General features: G+C 42.9%; 1 protein-coding gene across 1 annotated transcript in view; it reads right to left on the bottom strand.

Annotated features, from left to right (window-relative positions):
- Window positions 1-22376, bottom strand: part of LOC139377219 (F-box and leucine-rich repeat protein 7) — a 68706-nt gene that overhangs the window by 40044 nt on the left and 6286 nt on the right. Inside the window, exon 2 of the mRNA XM_071120219.1 lies at window positions 16713-16802. Coding sequence (XP_070976320.1) covers window positions 16713-16802 — 90 coding nt within the window. The remainder of the gene's footprint in view (window positions 1-16712; window positions 16803-22376) is intronic.

The following is a 22376-nucleotide window of genomic DNA, read 5'->3' as shown; positions in this document are numbered from 1 at the left end:
CCGTAAGACCGCTGAACAATTAATCAAAAGGCCACCAGGACTATTTACATTGACGATGCCACCCCCCTTTGTTTTCACACTACTGCTACTCGCTGTTTAATATCTATGCATAGTCAGTTTACAAATTACCTCAACTGACCTGTGCCCCCGCACATTGACTCGGTACCGGTACCCCCTGTATATAGCCTCCACATTGACTCGGTACCGGTACCCCTTGTATATAGCCTCCACATTGACTCGGTACCGGTACCCCCTGTATATAGCCTCCACATTGACTCTGTACCGTAATACCCCCTGTATATAGCCTCCACATTGACTCTGTACCGTAATACCCCCTGTATATAGCCTCCACATTGACTCGGTACCGGTACCCCCTGTATATAGCCTCCACATTGACTCTGTACTGTTACCCCCTGTATATAGCCTCCACATTGACTCTGTACCGTAATACCCCCTGTATATAGCCTCCACATTGACTCTGTACCGGTACCCCCTGTATATAGCCTCCACATTGACTTTGTACCAGTACCCCCTTTATATAGCCTCCACATTGACTCTGTACCGTAACACCCTGTATATAGCCTCCACATTGACTCTGTACTGGTACCCCCTGTATATAGCCTCCACATTGACTCTGTACCGGTACCCCCTGTATATAGCCTCCACATTGACTCTGTACCGTAATACCCTGTATATAGCCTCCACATTGACTCTGTACCGTAATACCCTGTATATTGACTCTGTACCGTAATACCCTGTATATAGCCTCCACATTGACTCTGTACCTTAATTCCCTGTATATTGACTCTGTACCGTAATACCCTGTATATAACCTCATTTTTTATTGTGTTACTTTATTATTATTAAAAAATATATAAATGTTTTACTTTAGTTTATTTACTAAATATTTTCTTAACTCTATTTCTTGAACTGCATTGTTAGTTAAGGACTTGTAAGTAATCATTTCAGGGTAAGGTGAGTTGTATACCTGTTGTATTTGGTGCATGTGACAAATAACATTTGATTTATAAAGTCACTTTTCATTAATAAAAGCATTGCCCCAAACGGCTAACCACTTCCAACTGTTGATACTCAGTTGTTCACATTTCATAAACCCCCAACCCACAACATTTCTGAGAATGGTAGAATGGTAGTATGGTAGAATGGTAGTATGGTAGAATGGTAGTATGGTAGAATGGTAGTATGGTAGAATGGTAGTATGGTAGAATGGTATTATGGTAGAATGGTAGAATGGTAGAATGGTAGAATGGTAGAATGGTAGTATGGTAGAATGGTAGTATGGTAGAATGGTAGTATGGTAGAATGGTAGTATGGTAGTATGGTAGAATGGTAGTATGGTAGTATGGTAGAATGGTAGTATGGTAGGGAGTCCAAAGAAGATGAAGGAAGTCAAAGGCAAATTGCTAGAATAGGGAAATTACTCATGATATTTCTTGGGAGAATTCAAACATTTCTACACAAGAGATGGAGTCAGAGGGTCGGAGTCAGAGGCCGAGTCTTCTCTGGTCTCTACTCCTCCCGTTACGGGGTCTGAGACGCCGAAGCTTCCCACAATTAGCTGTGACAAATTGAAAACTCTAGTCATTGGCGACTCCATTACCCGCAGTATTAGACTTAAAACGAATCATCCAGCGATCATACACTGTTTACCGGGGGGCAGGGCTACCGACGTTAAGGCTAATCTAAAGATGGTGATGGCTAAAGCTAAAACTGGCGAGTGTAGAGAGTATAGAGATATTGTTATCCACGTCGGCACCAACGATGTTAGGATGAAAGAGTCAGAGATCACCAAGCGCAACATAGCTTCTGCGTGTAAATCAGCTAGAAAGATGTGTCAGCATCGAGTAATTGTCTCTGGCCCCCTCCCAGTTAGGGGGAGTGATGAACTCTACAGCAGAGTCTCACAACTCAATCGCTGGTTGAAAACTGTTTTCTGCCCCTCCCAAAAGATAGAATTTGTAGATAATTGGCCCTCTTTCTGGGACACCCACAAACAGGACCAAGCCTGACCTGCTGAGGAGTGACGGACTCCATCCTAGCTGGAGGGGTGCTCTCATTTTATCTACCAACATAGACAGGGCTCTAACTCCTCTAGCTCCACAATGAAATAGGGTGCAGGCCAGGCAGCAGGCTGTTAGCCAGCCTGCCAGCATAGTGGAGTCTGCCACTAGCACAGTCAGTGTAGTCAGCTCAGCTATCCCCATTGAGACCGTGTCTGTGCCTCGACCTAGGTTGGGCAAAACTAAACATGGCGGTGTTCGCCTTAGCAATCTCACTAGGGTAAAGACCACCTCCATTCCTGTCATTATTGAAAGAGATCATGATACCTCACATCTCAAAATAGGGCTACTTAATGTTAGATCCCTTACTTCAAAGGCAATTATAGTCAATGAACTAATCACTGATCATAATCTTGATGTGATTGGCCTGACTGAAACATGGCTTAAGCCTGATGAATTTACTGTGTTAAATGAGGCCTCACCTCCTGGCTACACTAATGACCATATCCCCCGTGCATCCCGCAAAGGCGGAGGTGTTGCTAACATTTACGATAGCAAATTTCAATTTACAAAAAAAAAAAAGACGTTTTCGTCTTTTGAGCTTCTAATCATGAAATCTATGCAGCCTACTCAATCACTTTTTATAGCTACTGTTTACAGGCCTCCTGGGCCATATACAGTGTTCCTCATTGTGTTCCCTGAATTCCTATTGGACCTTGTAGTCAGAGCAGATAATATTGTAATCTTTGGTGACTTTAATATTCACATGGAAAAGTTCACAGACCCACTCCAAAAGGCTTTCGGAGCCATCATCGACTCAGTGGTTTTGTCCAACATGTCTTTGGACCTACTCACTGTCACAGTCATACTCTGGACCTAGCTTTGTCCCATGGAATACATGTTGTGGATCTTAATGTTTTTCCTCATAATCCTGGACTATCGGACCACCATTTTATTACGTTTGCAATTGCAACAAATAATCTGCTCATGCCCCAACCAAGGAACATCAAAAGTCGTGCTATAAATTCACAGACAACACAAAGATTCCTTGATGTCCTTCCAGATTCCCTCTGTCTACCCAAGGACGCCAGAGGACAAAAATCAGTTAACCACCTAACTGAGGAACTCAATTTAACCTTGCGCAATACCCTAGATGCAGCTGCACCCCTAAAAATTAAAAACATTTCTCATAAGAAACTAGCTCCCTGGTACACAGAAAATACCCGAGCTCTGAAGCCACCTTCCAGAAAATTGGAACGGAAATGGCGCCACACCAAACTGGAAGTCTTCCGACTAGCTTGGAAAGACAGTACTGTGCAGTACCGAAGAGCCCTTACTGCTGCTCGATCATCCTATTTTTCTAACTTAATTGAGGAAAATAAGAACAATCCGAAATTCCTTTTTGATACTGTCGCAAAGCTAACTAAAAAGCAGCATTCCCCAAGAGAGGATGACTTTCACTTTAGCAGTGATAAATTCATGAACTTCTTTGAGGAAAAGATTATGATTATTAGAAAGCAAATTACGGACTCCTCTTTAAATCTGCGTATTCCTTCAAAGCTCAGTTGTCCTGAGTCTGCACAACTCTGCCAGGACCTAGGATCAAGAGAGACGCTCAAGTGTTTTAGTACTACATCTCTTGACACAATGATTAAAATAATCATGGCCTCTACACCTTCAAGCTGCATACTGGACCCTATTCCAACTAAACTACTGAAAGAGCTGCTTCCTGTGCTTGTCCCTCCTATGTTGAACATAATAAACGTCTCTCTATCCACCGGATGTGTACCAAACTCACTAAAAGTGGCAGTAATAAAACCTCTCTTGAAAAAGCCAAACCTTGACCCAGAAAATATAAAAAAACTATCGGTCTATATCGAATCTTCCATTCCTCTCAAAAATTTTAGAAAAGGCTGTTGCGCAGCAACTCACTGCCTTCCTGAAGACAAACAATGTATACGAAATGCTTCAGTCTGGTTTTAGACCCCATCATAGCACTGAGACGGAACTTGTGAAGGTGGTAAATGACATTTTAATGGCATCGGACCGAGGCTCTGCATCTGTCCTCGTGCTCCTAGACCTTAGTGCTGCTTTTGATACCATCGATCACCACATTCTTTTGGAGAGATTGGAAACCCAAATTGGTCTACACGGACAAGTTCTGGCCTGGTTTAGATCTTATCTGTCGGAAAGATATCAGTTTGTCTCTGTGAATGGTTTGTCCTCTGACAAATCAACTGTAAATGTTGGTGTTCCTCAAGGTTCTGTTTTAGGACCACTATTGTTTTCACTATATATTTTACCTCTTGGGGATGTTATTCGAAAACATAATGTTAACTTTCACTGCTATGCGGATGACACACAGCTGTACATTTCAATGAAACATGGTGAAGCCCTAAAATTGCCCTTGCTAGAAGCATGTGTTTCAGACATAAGGAAGTGGATAGCTGCAAACTTTCTACTTTTAAACTCGGACAAAACAGAGATGCTTGTTCTAGGTCCCAAGAAACAAAGAGATCTTCTGTTGAATCTGACAATTAATCTTAATGGTTGTACAGTCGTCTCAAATAAAACTGTGAAGGACCTTGGCGTTACTCTGGACCCTGATCTCTCTTTTGAAGAACATATCAAGACCATTTCAAGGACAGCTTTTTTCCATCTACGTAACATTGCAAAAATCAGAAACTTTCTGTCCAAAAATGATGCAGAAAAATTAATCCATGCTTTTGTCACTTCCAGGTTAGACTACTGCAATGCTCTACTTTCCGGCTACCCGGATAAAGCACTAAATAAACTTCAGTTAGTGCTAAATACGGCTTCTAGAATCCTGACTAGAACCAAAAAATGTGATCATATTACTCCAGTGCTAGCCTCTCTACACTGGCTTCCTGTCAAAGCAAGGGCTGATTTCAAGGTTTTACTGCTAACCTACAAAGCATTACATGAGCTTGCTCCTACCTATCTCTCTGATTTGGTCCTGCCGTACATACCTACACGTACGCTACGGTCACAAGACGCAGGCCTCCTAATTGTTCCTAGAATTTCTAAGCAAACAGCTGGAGGCAGGGCTTTCTCCTATAGAGCTCCATTTTTATGGAACGCTCTGCCTACCCATGTCAGAGACGCAAACTCGGTCTCAACCTTTAAGTCTTTACTGAAGACTCATCTCTTCAGTGGGTCATATGATTGAGTGCAGTCTGGCCCAGGAGTGGGAAGGTGAACGGAAAGGCTCTGGAGCAACGAACCGCCCTTGCTGTCTCTGCCTGGCCGGTTCCCCTCTTTCCACTGGGATTCTCTGCCTCTAACCCTATTACAGGGGCTGAGTCACTGGCTTACTGGGGCTCTCTCATGCCGTCCCTGGAGGGGGTGCGTCACCTGAGTGGGTTGATTCACTGATGTGGTCATCCTGTCTGGGTTGGCGCCCCCCAAGGTGGGAGAGAGAAGTCAAGGTGGGAGAGAGAAGGGAGGGTGGGAGAGATAAGGGAGGGTGGGAGAGCGAAGGGAGGGTGGGAGAGCGAAGGGAGGGTGGGAGAGAGAAGGCAGGGTGGGAGAGAGAAGGGAGGGTGGGAGAGAGAAGGGAGGGTGGGAGAGAGAAGGCAGGGTGGGAGAGAGAAGGCAGGGTGGGAGAGAGAAGGCAGGGTGGGAGAGAGAAGGCAGGGTGGGAGAGAGAAGGCAGGGTGGGAGAGAGAAGGGAGGGTGGGAGAGAGAAGGCAGGGTGGGAGAGAGAAGGCAGGGTGGGAGAGAGAAGGCAGGGTGGGAGAGAGAAGGCAGGGTGGGAGAGAGAAGGCAGGGTGGGAGAGAGAAGGGAGGGTGGGAGAGAGAAGGCAAGGTGGGAGAGAGAGCACTGGTTGGTGTTCTGCGTGGTCCTCCCTGCTAGAATCTGCAGGAGAAATCTGATATACGTTGGAGGTGGACCAAGTGCATAGCCTGGGCTGGACCCAGCGCATAATCTGGGTTGGACCCAGCGCATAATCTGGGCTGGACCCAGCGCATAGTCGGAGGTGAACCACAGTTCACCGACAGACACACACGCCACCATATACGCTACCGCCACCCACCCATCTCAGAGGAGAATGCAGCCACACAGGCTCCTCCATCTACGCCCCAAGGCCTGGCTCAAACTTACATAAGCAAGGCCTGTAACACACACCGTGTTTCTCAGCACTCAAAGATTCTCTGTGATTTACAGGAAATGCATTTTAACATTTACATTTTAGTCATTCAGCAGACGCATTTATCCGGAGCGACTTACCGTTAGTGCATTCAGCTTAAGATCACTAGGTGGGACAACCACATATCTCTGTCATAGTACATTTTTCATCAACAAAGCAGCTGTGTTCTTTCGACAAAAATAAATAAATAAACATGTCAAAATGGTTCACTTTAGTCCATATATCTCTACGGTTATTCACCTGAAGTCCATATATCTCTACGGTTATTCACCTGAAGTCCATATATCTCTACGGTTATTCACCTGAAGTCCATATATCTCTATGGTTATTCACCTGAAGTCCATATATCTCTACGGTTATTCACCTGAAGTCCGTATATCTCTATGGTTATATACCTGAGGTCCATATATCTCTACGGTTATTCACCTGAAGTCCGTATATCTCTATGGTTATATACCTGAAGTCCATATATCTCTATGGTTATTCACCTGAAGTCCGTATATCTCTATGGTTATTCACCTGAAGTCCGTATATCTCTATGGTTATATACCTGAGGTCCATATATCTCTACGGTTATTCACCTGAAGTCCGTATATCTCTATGGTTATATACCTGAAGTCCATATATCTCTATGGTTATTCACCTGAAGTCCGTATATCTCTATGGTTATTCACCTGAAGTCCATATATCTCTATGGTTATATACCTGAAGTCCATATATCTCTATGGTTATATACCTGAAGTCCATATATCTCTATGGTTATATACCTGAAGTCCATATATCTCTACGGTTATTCACCTGAAGTCCGTATATCTCTATGGTTATATACCTGAGGTCCATATATCTCTACGGTTATTCACCTGAAGTCCGTATATCTATGGTTATATACCTGAAGTCCATATATCTCTACGGTTATTCACCTGAAGTCCGTATATCTCTATGGTTATATACCTGAGGTCCATATATCTCTACGGTTATTCACCTGAAGTCCGTATATCTATGGTTATATACCTGAAGTCCATATATCTCTACGGTTATTCACCTGAAGTCCGTATATCTCTATGGTTATATACCTGAAGTCCATATATCTCTATGGTTATATACCTGAAGTCCATATATCTCTACGGTTATTCCCCTGAAGCCCCTGAAGTCCATATATCTCTACGGTTATTCCCCTGAAGCCCCCGAAGTCCATATATCTCTACGGTTATTCCCCTGAAGCCCCCGAAGTCCATATATCTCTATGGTTATTCACCTGAAGCCCCTGAAGTCCATATATTTCTATGGTTATTCACCTGAAGTCCGTATATCTCTATGGTTATATACCTGAGGTCCATATATCTCTACGGTTATTCACCTGAAGTCCGTATATCTCTATGGTTATATACCTGAAGTCCATATATCTCTATGGTTATATACCTGAAGTCCATATATCTCTACGGTTATTCACCTGAAGTCCGTATATCTCTACGGTTATTCACCTGAAGTCCGTATATCTCTATGGTTATATACCTGAGGTCCATATATCTCTACGGTTATTCACCTGAAGTCCGTATATCTCTATGGTTATATACCTGAAGTCCATATATCTCTACGGTTATTCACCTGAAGTCCGTATATCTCTATGGTTATATACCTGAAGTCCATATATCTCTATGGTTATATACCTGAAGTCCATATATCTCTACGGTTATTCCCCTGAAGCCCCTGAAGTCCATATATCTCTACGGTTATTCCCCTGAAGCCCCCGAAGTCCATATATCTCTACGGTTATTCCCCTGAAGCCCCCGAAGTCCATATATCACTATGGTTATTCACCTGAAGCCCCTGAAGTCCATATATCTCTATGGTTATTCACCTGAAGCCCCTGAAGTCCATATATCTCTATGGTTATTCACCTGAAGTCCATATATCTCTATGGTTATATACCTGAAGCCCCTGAAGTCCATATATCTCTATGGTTATTCACCTGAAGTCCATATATCTCTATGGTTATATACCTGAAGTCCATATATCTCTATGGTTATTCACCTGAAGCCCCTGAAGTCCATATATCTCTATGGTTATTCACCTGAAGTCCATATATCTCTATGGTTATATACCTGAAGTCCATATATCTCTATGGTTATATACCTGAAGTCCATATATCTCTATGGTTATATACCTGAAGTCCATATATCTCTATGGTTATATACCTGAAGTCCATATATCTCTATGGTTATATACCTGAAGTCCATATATCTCTATGGTTATATACCTGAAGTCCATATATCTCTATGGTTATATACCTGAAGTCCATATATCTCTATGGTTATTCACCTGAAGTCCATATATGTCTACAGTTATTCACCTGAAGCCCCTGAAGTCCATATATCCCTACGGTTATTCACCTGAAGCCCCCGAAGTCCATATATCTCTATGGTTATTCACCTGAAGCCCCCGAAGTCCATATATCTCTATGGTTATTCACCTGAAGTCCATATATCTCTATGGTTATATACCTGAAGCCCCTGAAGTCCATATATCTCTATGGTTATTCACCTGAAGTCCATATATCTCTATGGTTATATACCTGAAGTCCATATATCTCTATGGTTATTCACCTGAAGCCCCTGAAGTCCATATATCTCTATGGTTATTCACCTGAAGTCCATATATCTCTATGGTTATATACCTGAAGTCCATATATCTCTATGATTATATACCTGAAGTCCATATATCTCTATGGTTATATACCTGAAGTCCATATATCTCTATGGTTATATACCTGAAGTCCATATATCTCTATGGTTATATACCTGAAGTCCATATATCTCTATGGTTATATACCTGAAGTCCATATATCTCTATGGTTATATACCTGAAGTCCATATATCTCTATGGTTATTCACCTGAAGTCCATATATGTCTACAGTTATTCACCTGAAGCCCCTGAAGTCCATATATCCCTACGGTTATTCACCTGAAGCCCCCGAAGTCCATATATCTCTATGGTTATTCACCTGAAGCCCCTGAAGTAATAACAGAGGAAGAGACTGTAGAAATACTTTTACATTTGGACCATTTCTCTCCTTTTAGACAACTCTGGATTTGGATTGATACAGTGCGAATAAAACCATTTGAATCAAATCAAATCATATGTTGTCACATGCGCCGAATACAACAGTGAAATGCTGAATACAACAGGTGTAGTAGACCTTACAGTGAAATGCTTATTTACAATCCCGTAACCAACAATGCAGTTTTAAGAAAACACCCCCCCCCCCCAAAAAAAAGTAAGATATAAAAGTAGCAAGTAGCAGGGGGTACTGGTACAGAGTCAATGTGGAGGCTATATACAGGGGGTACTGGTACAGAGTCAATGTGGAGGCTATATACAGGGGGTACCGGTGCAGAGTCAATGTGGAGGCTATATACAGGGGGTACTGGTACAGAGTCAATGTGGAGGCTATATACAGGGTATTACGGTATAGAGTCAATGTGGAGGCTATATACAGGGTGTACCAGTACAGAGTCAATGTGGAGGCTATATACAGGGGGTACCGGTACAGAGTCAATGTGGAGGCTATATACAGGGGGTACTGGTACAGAGTCAATGTGGAGGCTATATACAGGGGGTACCGGTGCAGAGTCAATGTGGAGGCTATATACAGGGGGTACTGGTACAGAGTCAATGTGGAGGCTATATACAGGGGGTACTGGTACAGAGTCAATGTGGAGGCTATATACAGGGGGTACCGGTACAGAGTCAATGTGGAGGCTATATACAGGGGGTACCGGTACAGAGTCAATGTGGAGGCTATATACAGGGGGTACTGGTACAGAGTCAATGTGGAGGCTATATACAGGGGGTACTGGTACAGAGTCAATGTGGAGGCTATATACAGGGGGTACCGGTACAGAGTCAATGTGGAGGCTATATACAGGGGGTACCGGTACAGAGTCAATGTGGAGGCTATATACAGGGGGTACCGGTACAGAGTCAATGTGGAGGCTATATACAGGGGGTACTGGTACAGAGTCAATGTGGAGGCTATATACAGGGGGTACCGGTACAGAGTCAATGTGGAGGCTATATACAGGGGGTATTACGGTACAGAGTCAATGTGGAGGCTATATACAGGGGGTACTGGTACAGAGTCAATGTGGAGGCTATATACAGGGGGTACCGGTACAGAGTCAATGTGGAGGCTATATACAGGGGGTACTGGTACAGAGTCAATGTGGAGGCTATATACAGGGGGTACCGGTGCAGAGTCAATGTGGAGGCTATATACAGGGTATTAAGGTACAGAGTCAATGTGGAGGCTATATACAGGGTATTAAGGTACAGAATCAATGTGGAGGTTATATACAGGGGGTACTGGTACAGAGTCAATGTGGAGGTTATATACAGGGGGTACCGGTACAGAGTCTATATGGAGGCTATATACAGGGGGTACTGGTACAGAGTCAATGTGGAGGCTATATACAGGGGGTACCGGTACAGAGTCAATGTGGAGGCTATATACAGGGGGTACCGGTACAGAGTCAATGTGGAGGCTATATACAGGGGGTACTGGTACAGAGTCAATGTGGAGGCTATATACAGGGGAGTACCGGTACAGAGTCAATGTGGAGGCTATATACAGGAGAATCTCCCACCTCAGCTGTAGATCTCTGCAGTTCATCCAGAGTGATCATGGGCCTCTTGGCTGCATCTCTGATCAGTCTTCTCCTTGTATGAGCTGAAAGTTTAGAGGGACGGCCAGGTCTTGGTAGATTTGCAGTGGTCTGATACTCCTTCCATTTCAATATTATCGCTTGCACAGTGCTCCTTGGGATGTTTAAAGCTTGGGAAATCTTTTTGTATCCAAATCCGGCTTTAAACTTCTTCACAACAGTATCTCGGACCTGCCTGGTGTGTTCCTTGTTCTTCATGATGCTCGCTGCGCTTTTAACGGACCTCTGAGACTATCACAGTGCAGGTGCATTTATACGGAGACTTGATTACACACAGGTGGATTGTATTTATCATCATTAGTCATTTAGGTCAACATTGGATCATTCAGAGATCCTAACTGAACTTCTGGAGAGTTTGCTGCACTGAAAGTAAAGGGGCTGAATAATTTTGCACGCCCAATTTTTCAGTTTTTGATTGTTAAAAAAGTTTGAAATATCCAATAAATGTCGTTCCACTTCATGATTGTGTCCCACTTGTTGTTGATTCTTCACAAAAAAATACAGTTTTATATCTTTATGTTTGAAGCCTGAAATGTGGCAAAAGGTCACAAAGTTCAAGGGGGCCGAATACTTTCGCAAGGCACTGTATCTCCCTCACAAGCTTTAAGCACCAGCTGTCAGAGCAGCTCACAGATTACTGAACCTGTACATAGCCCATCTATAATTTAGCACAAACAACTACCTCTCCCCCTACTGTATTTATTTATTTTGCTCCTCTGCACCCCATTATTTCCATCTCTACTTTGCACATTCTTCCACTGCAAATCTACCATTCCAGTGTTTTACTTGCTATATTGTATTTACTTCGCCACCATGGCCTTTTTTTGCCTTTAACTCCCTTATCTCACCTCATTTGCTCACATTGTATATAGACTTATTTTTCTACTGTATTATTGACTGTATGTTTGTTTTACTCCATGTGTAACTCTGTGTTGTTGTATGTGTCAAAATGAGTTGCTTTATCTTGGCCAATTGTAAATGAGAACTTCTTCTCAACTTGCTTACCTGGTTAAATAAAGGTGAAATATATATTTATTTTAAATCTCTGGAGAGACCTGAAAAAAGCTGTGCAGCGACGCTCCCCATCCAACCAGACAGAGCTTGAGAGGATCTGCAGAGAAGAATGGGAGAAACTCCCCTAATACAGGTGTGCCAAGCTTGTAGCGTCATACCCAAGAAGACTGGAGGCTGTAATCGCTGTCAAAGGTGATTCAACAAAGTACTGAGTAAAGGGTCTGAATACTTACGTAAATGTAATATTTCCGTTTTTTATTTGTAGTAAATTTGCTAAAATGTATAAAAACCTGTTTTTGCTTTGTCATTATGGGGTACTGTGTATAGATTGATGAGGGGGGAAGAAAAGGTAATCCATTTTAGAATAAGGCTGTAACGTAACAAAATCTGGGGTCTGAATACTTTCCGACTGCACTGTACCTGCAGGTTTTACATTCTACATTTGCAAAATGAATTTTCTGCTATCTGTTGTACGTTGACTGTTCCGCAAAATCAACCACACAGTTCCCCCTAAAAAAAACACAGTTCCCGCCCAAAAAACACAGTTCCCCCCCAAAAAACACACAGTTCCCAACAAAAAAACACAGTTCCCCCCCAAAAACACACAGTTTCCCCAAAAAAACACACGGTTTCCCCCCAAAAACACACGGTTTCCCCCCAAAAACACACGGTTTCCCCCCAAAAACACACGGTTTCCCCCCAAAAACACACAGTTTCCCCCCAAAAAACGCTGGTAAAAAAACGGTAAAGAAAATATCCCTCACTATTACAGCACAACTGCCAATGAGCCTAGTCCATTGTGTTACGTTACTCCGAATGACCTTAAATGAGCCTAGTCCATTGTGTTACGTTACTCCGAATGACCTTAAATGAGCCTAGTCAATTGTGTCACACTACTGCTAATGACCTTAAATGAGCCTAGTCCATTTTGTTACGTTACTCCGAATGACCTTAAATGAGCCTAGTCCATTGTGTCACACTACTGCTAATGACCTTAAATGAGCCTAGTCCATTTTGTTACGTTACTCCAAATGGCTTTAAATGCCACGTGGCCAATATTAGCGGAGTTCAAGAGGCACATAAGCATAAGACATTGACTCATTTGAGGGAAATTGGCTCTATTTCTGACTCCTTCCTATACTGAACAAGTATGTGAGGAATGTGAATGAAATCATAGCAGAGAACTGGAACACAGACTCAAGTGCAGAGAGAAGTTGTGCCAAGTGTACAAATCTGATGTAAGGTCACAATATTTGAACACACAGAAAATAAGAAAACTGGACTGACCACTGAGCTGGCCACTGTCTGGGTGTGAGCATACAGGCACGGTCAAGTTGCGGTCAACCTCTTTTAAAAAAAAGTTTTACTACGACCCATTTCCTGGAACAAGCTACCGGTTGACTGTTCAATACACAGTTCCAACATCACAATTGTCACGCCATAGAGAGGCTTTTATTCTCTATTTTGGTTAGGCCAGGGTGTGACTAGGGTGGGCATTCTATGTTCATTTTCTATGTTTTGGATTTCTTTGTTTGGCCCGGGTGTGGTTCTCAATCAGAGGCAAGCTGTCTATCGTTGTCTCTGATTGAGAACCATACTTAGGCAGCCTTTTTTCCCACCTGAGTGTTGGTGGGTAGTTGGCTTGGTTGTTTTGTCATTCAGTGTTCTGTTCTATTATGATGAACACGCTGCACCTTGGTCCTCACCTTCTTCCACCAACAGCCAGTACAACAATAACATTGTTGAATTCGACGTTTGAATAGTTTATATTTCTATGTCACTGTCCCCAAGGATCATAATGCGACTTAAATACAGTTTCCAGGATGGATAAAGGTAAACACAGATTAAAAGATATAGATACAGATATAAAGTACCTAATTAGAAAGTTCCTCCTTGCTATAGAATAACACACGCACGCGATCCCGATGGTCTATTTTATGTGCTTATTACGGCTCATTCACGCACGCACACACACACATTGCTTGACTGCCGTGATGGCGATAAGCACAATATCGTTTGCGAACTGCTGTGCGAACTACCGCCCTTACAGGGGAGTGTATGCCACCCTCGTCAATCTGCCGCAATAGGCAGCCGCCTCATCCTGCCTACTGGGCAGGCCGGGCCCTGGAAGCAAGTCTCTGGAGCCACTGAGCGGAAGGGGTGTGTATGAGTCCTGCTGTAGGACTCATTGGGCCAGCACTAGCAGGTCAAACCAATAACTAAAATGAATGAGTCACTCAGAAAAAAACTAATCATGACTCTCGAGTCAGCAAAAATAATTGTTCAAAAAAGAACGAATCGTTTGCGAACTGCACATCACTAACACACACACACACACACACACACACACACACACACACACACACACACACACACACACACACACACACACACACACACACACACACACACACACACACACACACACACACACACACATCCTTTGGAGGTTTATCACAAGGGCAATGGTGAAAGGAGAGGCCCCACTAGGAACAATGTTATCTCACAGAGTGCTCTAACCAGGCCACACACTGCCATTTCAAAAGAGCCCATCACAGTTTTTTTTCTGGATCAAAACGAGGCGTAGGTGATGGGGCACGGCCATGGGCACCAATTTTTTGTTGTTGTTTTAAAGCTAATTTCCTGCAATTCTACACATTTCTGCCATGCCTTATGCTATCTGAGTGACTCCAACATTATAACAAAATCAATGGGGGCCCCATGCCATGACAAAAAATACTCCAAAATGCATCATTTTGGGGAATTTGAGATTCTCTCTGACTGTCCAGCTTTTATTTTGGTGATTGTTAGTTCTCAAATGTGATCTTATTGAAAAATATATATGTCTATTATATTTTCTGCATACTTTAGATCTTGTTTTACACACACGCTGCCATTTCAATAGAACTCATCAATGTTCTCTCACAGAGAGCTCTAACCAGGTCACACACGGCCATTTCAATAGAGCCCATCAATGTTATCTCACAGAGAGCTCTAATCAGGTCACACACGGCCATTTCAATAGAGCCCATCAATGTTATCTCACAGAGAGCTCTAATCAGGTCGCACACGGCCATTTCAATGGAGCCCATCAATGTTCTCTCACAGAGAGCTCTAACCAGGTCCCACACGGCCATTTCAATAGAGCCCATCAATGTTCTCTCACAGAGAGCTCTAACCAGGTCCCACACGGCCATTTCAATAGAGCCCATCAATGTTCTCTCACAGAGAGCTCTAATCAGGTCACACACGGCCATTTCAATAGAGCCCATCAATGTTCTCTCACAGAGAGCTCTAATCAGGTCACACACGGCCATTTCAATAGAGCCCATCAATGTTCTCTCACAGAGAGCTCTAACCAGGTCACACACGGCCATTTCAATGGAGCCCATCAATGTTCTCTCACAGAGAGCTCTAATCAGGTCACACATTGCCTATGTTGCAGTTGCTGCCATTCCCCAAATGTTCCATCTTAGCTCGTGGAGATGGAGGATAGTTTATCAGCCGATTTACTCCTGGCAGAGCGCTATTAGCTACAGCCACTTTAATCTCGTGAAGGAACCAAATCTCGCTAGCTACTCCATTTGATCCTGGGGCGAAAGTGTTCAAATGGAAACTGGTTAGAAAATGTTTTATGACCTCATTTAAGCCATTTTTTTTTTTTCACGTTGGGAATCCATTCCTGATAGCTACAGTTGTAAGTAGCTTACAAGCCTGCAACAGTCACCATTTTGTGGCTGAATTGGAGCCACAGGCCAAGACCACAGTCACCACGGGTCAGTGCTGAGGGTGCCTTCTCTAGAATACAGGCCGTTTTGGCCTTGCTACACCATTGTTATTTTAGAGAGGAGAGGACAGCCCTCCCTGCTATTATTTTGGCGGCTGGAAGTTCAGTGTGTGTGTGTGTGTGTGTGTGTGTGTGTGTGTGTGTGTGTGTGTGTTAGAGAGAGAGAGAGATAGAGAGTGTGTGTGAGAGAGAGTGTGGGCTGAAGCAGAATAGACAGGCAGACAGGCAGACAGACAGGCAGACAGGCAGACAGGCATACAGGCATACAGGCATACAGGCAGACAGGCAGACGCCTCTTCTAATCTTGGGAAACAGTTCTCATCTCTCCTCCCTTCCACAGACACACGCTGGTACACACACACACACTCTCTCTCTCTTTCCAAAGCAGCACCACAGAGTTGGAGTCAGTATTCTCCCTCCGCAGGGCCAGAATTTACTGTTAACAACAGAGTTGGAGTCAGTATTCTCCCTCCGCAGGGCCAGACTCTACTGTTAACAACAGAGTTGGAGTCAGTATTCTCCCTCCGCAGGGCCAGACTCTACTGTTAACAACAGAGTTGGAGTCAGTATTCTCCCTCCGCAGGGCCAGACTCTACTGTTAACAACAGAGTTGGAGTCAGTATTCTCCCTCCGCAGGGCCAGACTCTACTGTTAACAACAGAGTTGGAGTCAGTATTCTCCCTCCGCAGGGCCAGACTCTACTGTTAACAACAGAGTTGGAGTCAGTATTCTCCCTCCGCAGGGCCAGACTCTACTGTTAACAACAGAGTTGGAGTCAGTATTCTCCCTCCGCAGGGCCAGACTCTACTGTTAACAAACCAGAAAAAGAGAACAGCTCACAACAGCAGTGATGGCAGTTTGTTTTCCAACAAAGTATCTCTCAAAAAAAAAAAAACTTGGTTTTGTCCAAAAATAGTCAACAGTGCAGGAAAAAGAGAGGGAGAAAAAAGACAACATGTAAACAGATTTGGCCTAACGAGGTCCAGATGCCCTTACCTTCGCTGGTAGCTGCATTCTTGGGAGCTTTGGTTGACGTCTGATCCGTACTTGAACTCAGGTCGGAGGAAATACTGGAGCTGCCTTTACCTAGAGGAACACAGGATCAAATCAGGACGGGACGTATCACAGTGGAACACACCACGAAAAAGCCAACCAGACAGGCAAACAATCCCACTAAAAAGTCAACAGCGGACGGGTACACCAAGTAGTCTTTTCAGCAGTTTTAAACCAAAGTCACTAACATCCTATTTGATTCCAGGTTGAACCCTTTCCAGAGGGTTATATCTGGAATTAAAAAGGGCTTTCTACTATGGGAACAGTCTAAGAACCCTTTCCAGAGGGTTATATCTGGAATCAAAAGGGCTTTCTACTATGGGAACAGCCTAAGAACCCTTTCCAGAGGGTTATATCTGGAATCAAAAGGGCTTTCTACTATGGGAACAGTCTAAGAACCCTTTCCAGAGGGTTATATCTGGAATTAAAAAGGGCTTTCTACTATGGGAACAGTCTAAGAACCCTTTCCAGAGGGTTATATCTGGAATTAAAAAGGGCTTTCTACTATGGGAACAGCCTAAGAACCCTTTCCAGAGGGTTATATCTGGAATCAAAAAGGGCTTTCTACTATGGGAACAGCCTAAGAACCCTTTCCAGAGGGTTATATCTGGAATCAAAAGGGCTTTCTACTATGGGAACAGCCTAAGAACCCTTTCCAGAGGGTTATATCTGGAATTAAAAAGGGCTTTCTACTATGGGAACAGCCTAAGAACCCTTTCCAGAGGGTTATATCTGGAATCAAAAAGGGCTTTCTACTATGGGAACAGCCTAAGAACCCTTTCCAGAGGGTTATATCTGGAATCAAAAGGGCTTTCTACCATGGGAACAGCCTAAGAACCCTTTCCAGAGGGTTATATCTGGAATCAAAAAGGGCTTTCTACTATGGGGACAGCCTAGGAACCCTTTTTTTTCTAAGAGTGTAGACTGGACCCAGATCTGTTTTTAGGCAACTGACACATTATTTTGAATCCCGTTTAAGTCTGAACGAGTGACACTAGTATGTCAACTTGAAAATTGATGGTTGTACCTTGACATTAACATATTCCAAATCAAGTATAACGGGGCATTCAGTATAACAAGGAACAATGTGTCAAATCATGTGGTATTACTTTAACACCCATACATAAGCATTGTAGTGGACAGTTCAGGTACAGTTGTAACATTAAAGAATAAACTCTTTGTTGTTTCCATCTGAGATGACAGGTTGGGATCCACTGCAGGGCGAGTCCCCTTGTGGGCTCTGGTTCAAAGATGACAGGTCATGGGATCCACTGCAGGGCGAGTCCCCTTGTGGGCTCTGGTTCAAAGATGACAGGTTGGGATCCACTGCAGGGCGAGTCCCCCTTGTGGGCTCTATTTCAACGATGACAGGTTGGGATCCACTGCAGGGCGAGTCCCCCTTGTGGGCTCTAGTTCAAAGATGACAGGTCATGGGATTCACTGCAGGACGAGTCCCTCTTGTGGGCTCTGGTTCAAAGATGACAGGTCATGGGATTCACTGCAGGGCGAGTCCCTCTTGTGGGCTCTGGTTCAAAGATGACAGGTCATGGGATTCACTGCAGGGCGAGTCCCTCTTGTGGGCTCTGGTTCAAAGATGACAGGTCATGGGATTCACTGCAGGGCGAGTCCCTCTTGTGGGCTCTGGTTCAAAGATGACAGGTCATGGGATTCACTGCAGGGCGAGTCCCTCTTGTGGGCTCTGGTTCAAAGATGACAGGTCATGGGATTCACTGCAGGGCGAGTCCCTCTTGTGGGCTCTGGTTCAAAGATGACAGGTCATGGGATTCACTGCAGGGCGAGTCCCTCTTGTGGGCTCTTGTTCAAAGATAACAGGTCATGGGATTCACTGCAGGGCGAGTCCCCCTTGTGGGCTCTGGTTCAAAGCACGGTGCCATTTGAAACACACTACAGGATCTAAGGTCAGTTATGCAGCATGTTTATAATCCCATTCACAACACAAACAAAACAGTCCTCGCTACATTTCACCATAAAAGGTAAGAGTCTTGCACCTCTAACATGATAAAACTATCCATTACAGTGCTTCTATAATGGCTATAAGGCCCCTTCTACATTACAGTGCTTCTATAATTGCTATAAGTCCTCTTCTACATTACATTACAGTGCTTCTATAATGGCTATAAGGCCTCTTCTACCTTCAAGGCATATCCACATATGGGAGAAGTCAAAGACCGACAGACAGGAGGACATGAGGAAGTGGCCTTTACACAGAATTACTTCCAGGTGACATTCCTGTCTCCTTCTCTCTCTTTCTCAGTCCATCCTGTTGTCAGAATAGTCCGTATGTTGTTGATTTTTCATCAGAATAGTCCGTATGTTGTTGTTGTTCTATGAGAATAGTCCGTATGATATTGTTTAATCAGAATAGTCCGTAGTGTTTTGTTTAATCAGAATAGTCCGTAGTGTTTTGTTTAATCAGAATAGTCCGTAGTGTTTTGTTTAATCAGAATAGTCAGTAGTGTTTTGTTTAATCAGAATAGTCAGTAGTGTTTTGTTTAATCAGAATAGTCCGTAGTGTTTTGTTTAATCAGAATAGTCAGTAGTGTTTTGTTTAATCAGAATAGTCAGTAGTGTTTTGTTTAATCAGAATAGTCAGTAGTGTTTTGTTTAATCAGAATAGTCCGTAGTGTTTTGTTTAATCAGAATAGTCAGTAGTGTTTTGTTTAATCAGAATAGTCAGTAGTGTTTTGTTTAATCAGAATAGTCAGTAGTGTTTTGTTTAATCAGAATAGTCAGTAGTGTTTTGTTTAATCAGAATAGTCCGTAGTGTTTTGTTTAATCAGAATAGTCCGTAGTGTTTTGTTTAATCAGAATAGTCCGTAGTGTTTTGCATTGTGGAGATCAAAAACATGCTCAGTCTGTCTCAAACTATAAAGAAGTGGCCCACAAACTCTGCACAAATACAACTGAAGTACTAAGATAAGATGTTATATTGTCACATACAGCAGATAGGTGCAGTGTAATGTGTTGTTTTACAGGGTCAGTCATAGTAGTATGATAGGTGTTGTTGTACAGGGTCAGCCATAGTAGTATGATAGGTGTTGTTTCACAGGGTCAGTCATAGTAGTATGATAGGTGTTGTTTTACAGGGTCAGTCATAGTAGTATGATAGGTGTTGTTTCACAGGGTCAGTCATGGTAGTATGATAGGTGTTGTTTTACAGGGTCAGTCATAGTAGTATGATAGGTGTTGTTTCACAGGGTCAGCCATAGTAGTATGATAAGTGTTGTTTTACAGGGTCAGTCATGGTAGTATGATAGGTGTTGTTGTACAGGGTCAGTCATAGTAGTATGATAGGTGTTGTTTCACAGGGTCAGCCATAGTAGTATGATAAGTGTTGTTTTACAGGGTCAGTCATAGTAGTATGATAGGTGTTGTTTTACAGGGTCAGTCATAGTAGTACGATAGGTGCAGTGTAATGTGTTGTTGTACAGGGTCAGCCATAGTAGTATGATAGGTGTTGTTTCACAGGGTCAGTCATAGTAGTATGATAGGTGTTGTTTTACAGGGTCAGTCATAGTAGTATGATAGGTGTTGTTTTACAGGGTCAGTCATAGTAGTACGATAGGTGTTGTTTCACAGGGTCAGTCATAGTAGTATGATAGGTGGTGTTTTACAGGGTCAGTCATAGTAGTATGATAGGTGTTGTTTTACAGGGCCAGTCATAGTAGTATGATAGGTGTTGTTTTACAGGGTCAGTCATAGTAGTATGATAGGTGTTGTTTTACAGGGTCAGTCATAGTAGTATGATAGGTGTTGTTTTACAGGGTCAGTCATAGTAGTATGATAGGTGTTGTTTCACAGGGTCAGTCATAGTAGTATGATAGGTGATCTGGAACCATTTGACCCGGTGTAGATCAGTGATCTGGAACCATTTGACCCCGGTGTAGATCAGTGATCTGGAACCATTTGACCCGGTGTATATCAGTGATCTGGAACCATTTGACCCGGTGTAGATCAGTGATCTGGAACCATTTGACCCCGGTGTAGATCAGTGATCTGGAACCATTTGACCCCGGTGTAGATCAGTGATCTGGAACCATTTGAGCCGGGTGTAGATCAGTGATCTGGAACCATTTGACCCGGTGTAGATCAGTGATCTGGAACCATTTGAGCCCGGTGTAGATTAGTGATCTGGATGATAAGTTTCAGATCTGACTTGTTATTTCTGTTACCACATCTGCTCCCCCTCCATTTTTTTTCTACTCCCGGTTTCCCTTCCAGTTTACAGTAATTAGAATGACTTATCTTGCCTCTAAGAAAAGCACATTTGAACTCAAGTAGCTAATTCTATTACCCACACTGGGCCTTATTATCCATGTCTAGTTGAGGTGGAAGGAGTTTTATGTGTAATTCTATACCCCTTACTACTGATACAAGGTCCAATAGTTTCTCATGACCCAAACGGTTAATGTTAAGAAGTTAATCTGATCCTAGATCTGTGGTTATGGGCATCTTATATCTCAAGCTATTGCTACAGTGGAAATTTGCTGGTGTCATCAACGTGAGCCAGTTGGGAGGACGACCCAAAACGTAACCTTATAAGAAGGAGCTGGTTTATTGGTTTGCTTACCGCAGGTTTAAAACTCCAGCCAACAAGTCACTCAGCGGGAGAAGAATGTGGCAGAGGCATATTGCATAAAAAATATTTTTTAAATTAGTCCCTGCTCTGAGTTTTGCATTTGACAACAAATGAGAAACTAAACAATGAAATGGATCTATTATATATATATATATATATGCATATATATATATATATATATATATATATATATATGCATATATATATATATATATATATATATATATATATATATATATATATGTATGTATGTATGTATGTATGTATGTATGTATGTATGTATGGGAACACACAGGTCGACCAAGATTTAATTCCCAGGTGAGGCACAATAGCCTATGGTCAGAATCTAGTCTACTGTAAATCCTTATTCTCATCTAATTCCCTAACTAATCATGTTAATGTTGAACTCCACAAAGGGGTGAACATATACCAACATAGCATCAACTATACCAGACTCATTACTGCTGCGATCCCGGGTAGTGAACCAGGTCTCGTAATATCCAACACATACAAAATGGATGAAATATTACCGTGCCATATAAATATAATTACAGAATGTTGATTTGAATGGGGATGCATGTTCTAGAAACTCTATTTCTATGGCATTCCTAATTCCTCTTACCAGCGTAAGAGGCTGGTAATAACACTTCCTGTATGAGTGGCATTTTGGCCACATGGCCTGTACAGGAATAGGGAATGACAACTTAAGCTGGTGTTTTATCCCACCTCATTACACGGAAAACAACTTTGGTCACCAGCTGTCGATTTTTCTCTTTCACACCTCAATTATTGTTGCCGACAGCCACTGTCCAGTAAAACGGTATGAGGTTTTATAACATGAAAAAAAACACAAGGACAACATTCTTGGTACAAATAGCTTTGACAGCTGCATCACAAGCACAAGGTCATTTTGGGTAGTGAGGAGGGCTTGACCCACAAGCACAAGGTCATTTTGGGTAGTGAGGAGGGCTTGACCCACAAACACAGTATAATTTTTTTTTTAATAA

This window comes from Oncorhynchus clarkii, chromosome 20 (genome assembly GCF_045791955.1).
Source record: "Oncorhynchus clarkii lewisi isolate Uvic-CL-2024 chromosome 20, UVic_Ocla_1.0, whole genome shotgun sequence".
NCBI classification, from domain to species: domain Eukaryota; kingdom Metazoa; phylum Chordata; class Actinopteri; order Salmoniformes; family Salmonidae; genus Oncorhynchus; species Oncorhynchus clarkii.
Note: the sequence above shows the minus strand (reverse complement) of the source record. Positions and strands in the feature narration are given on the sequence as shown.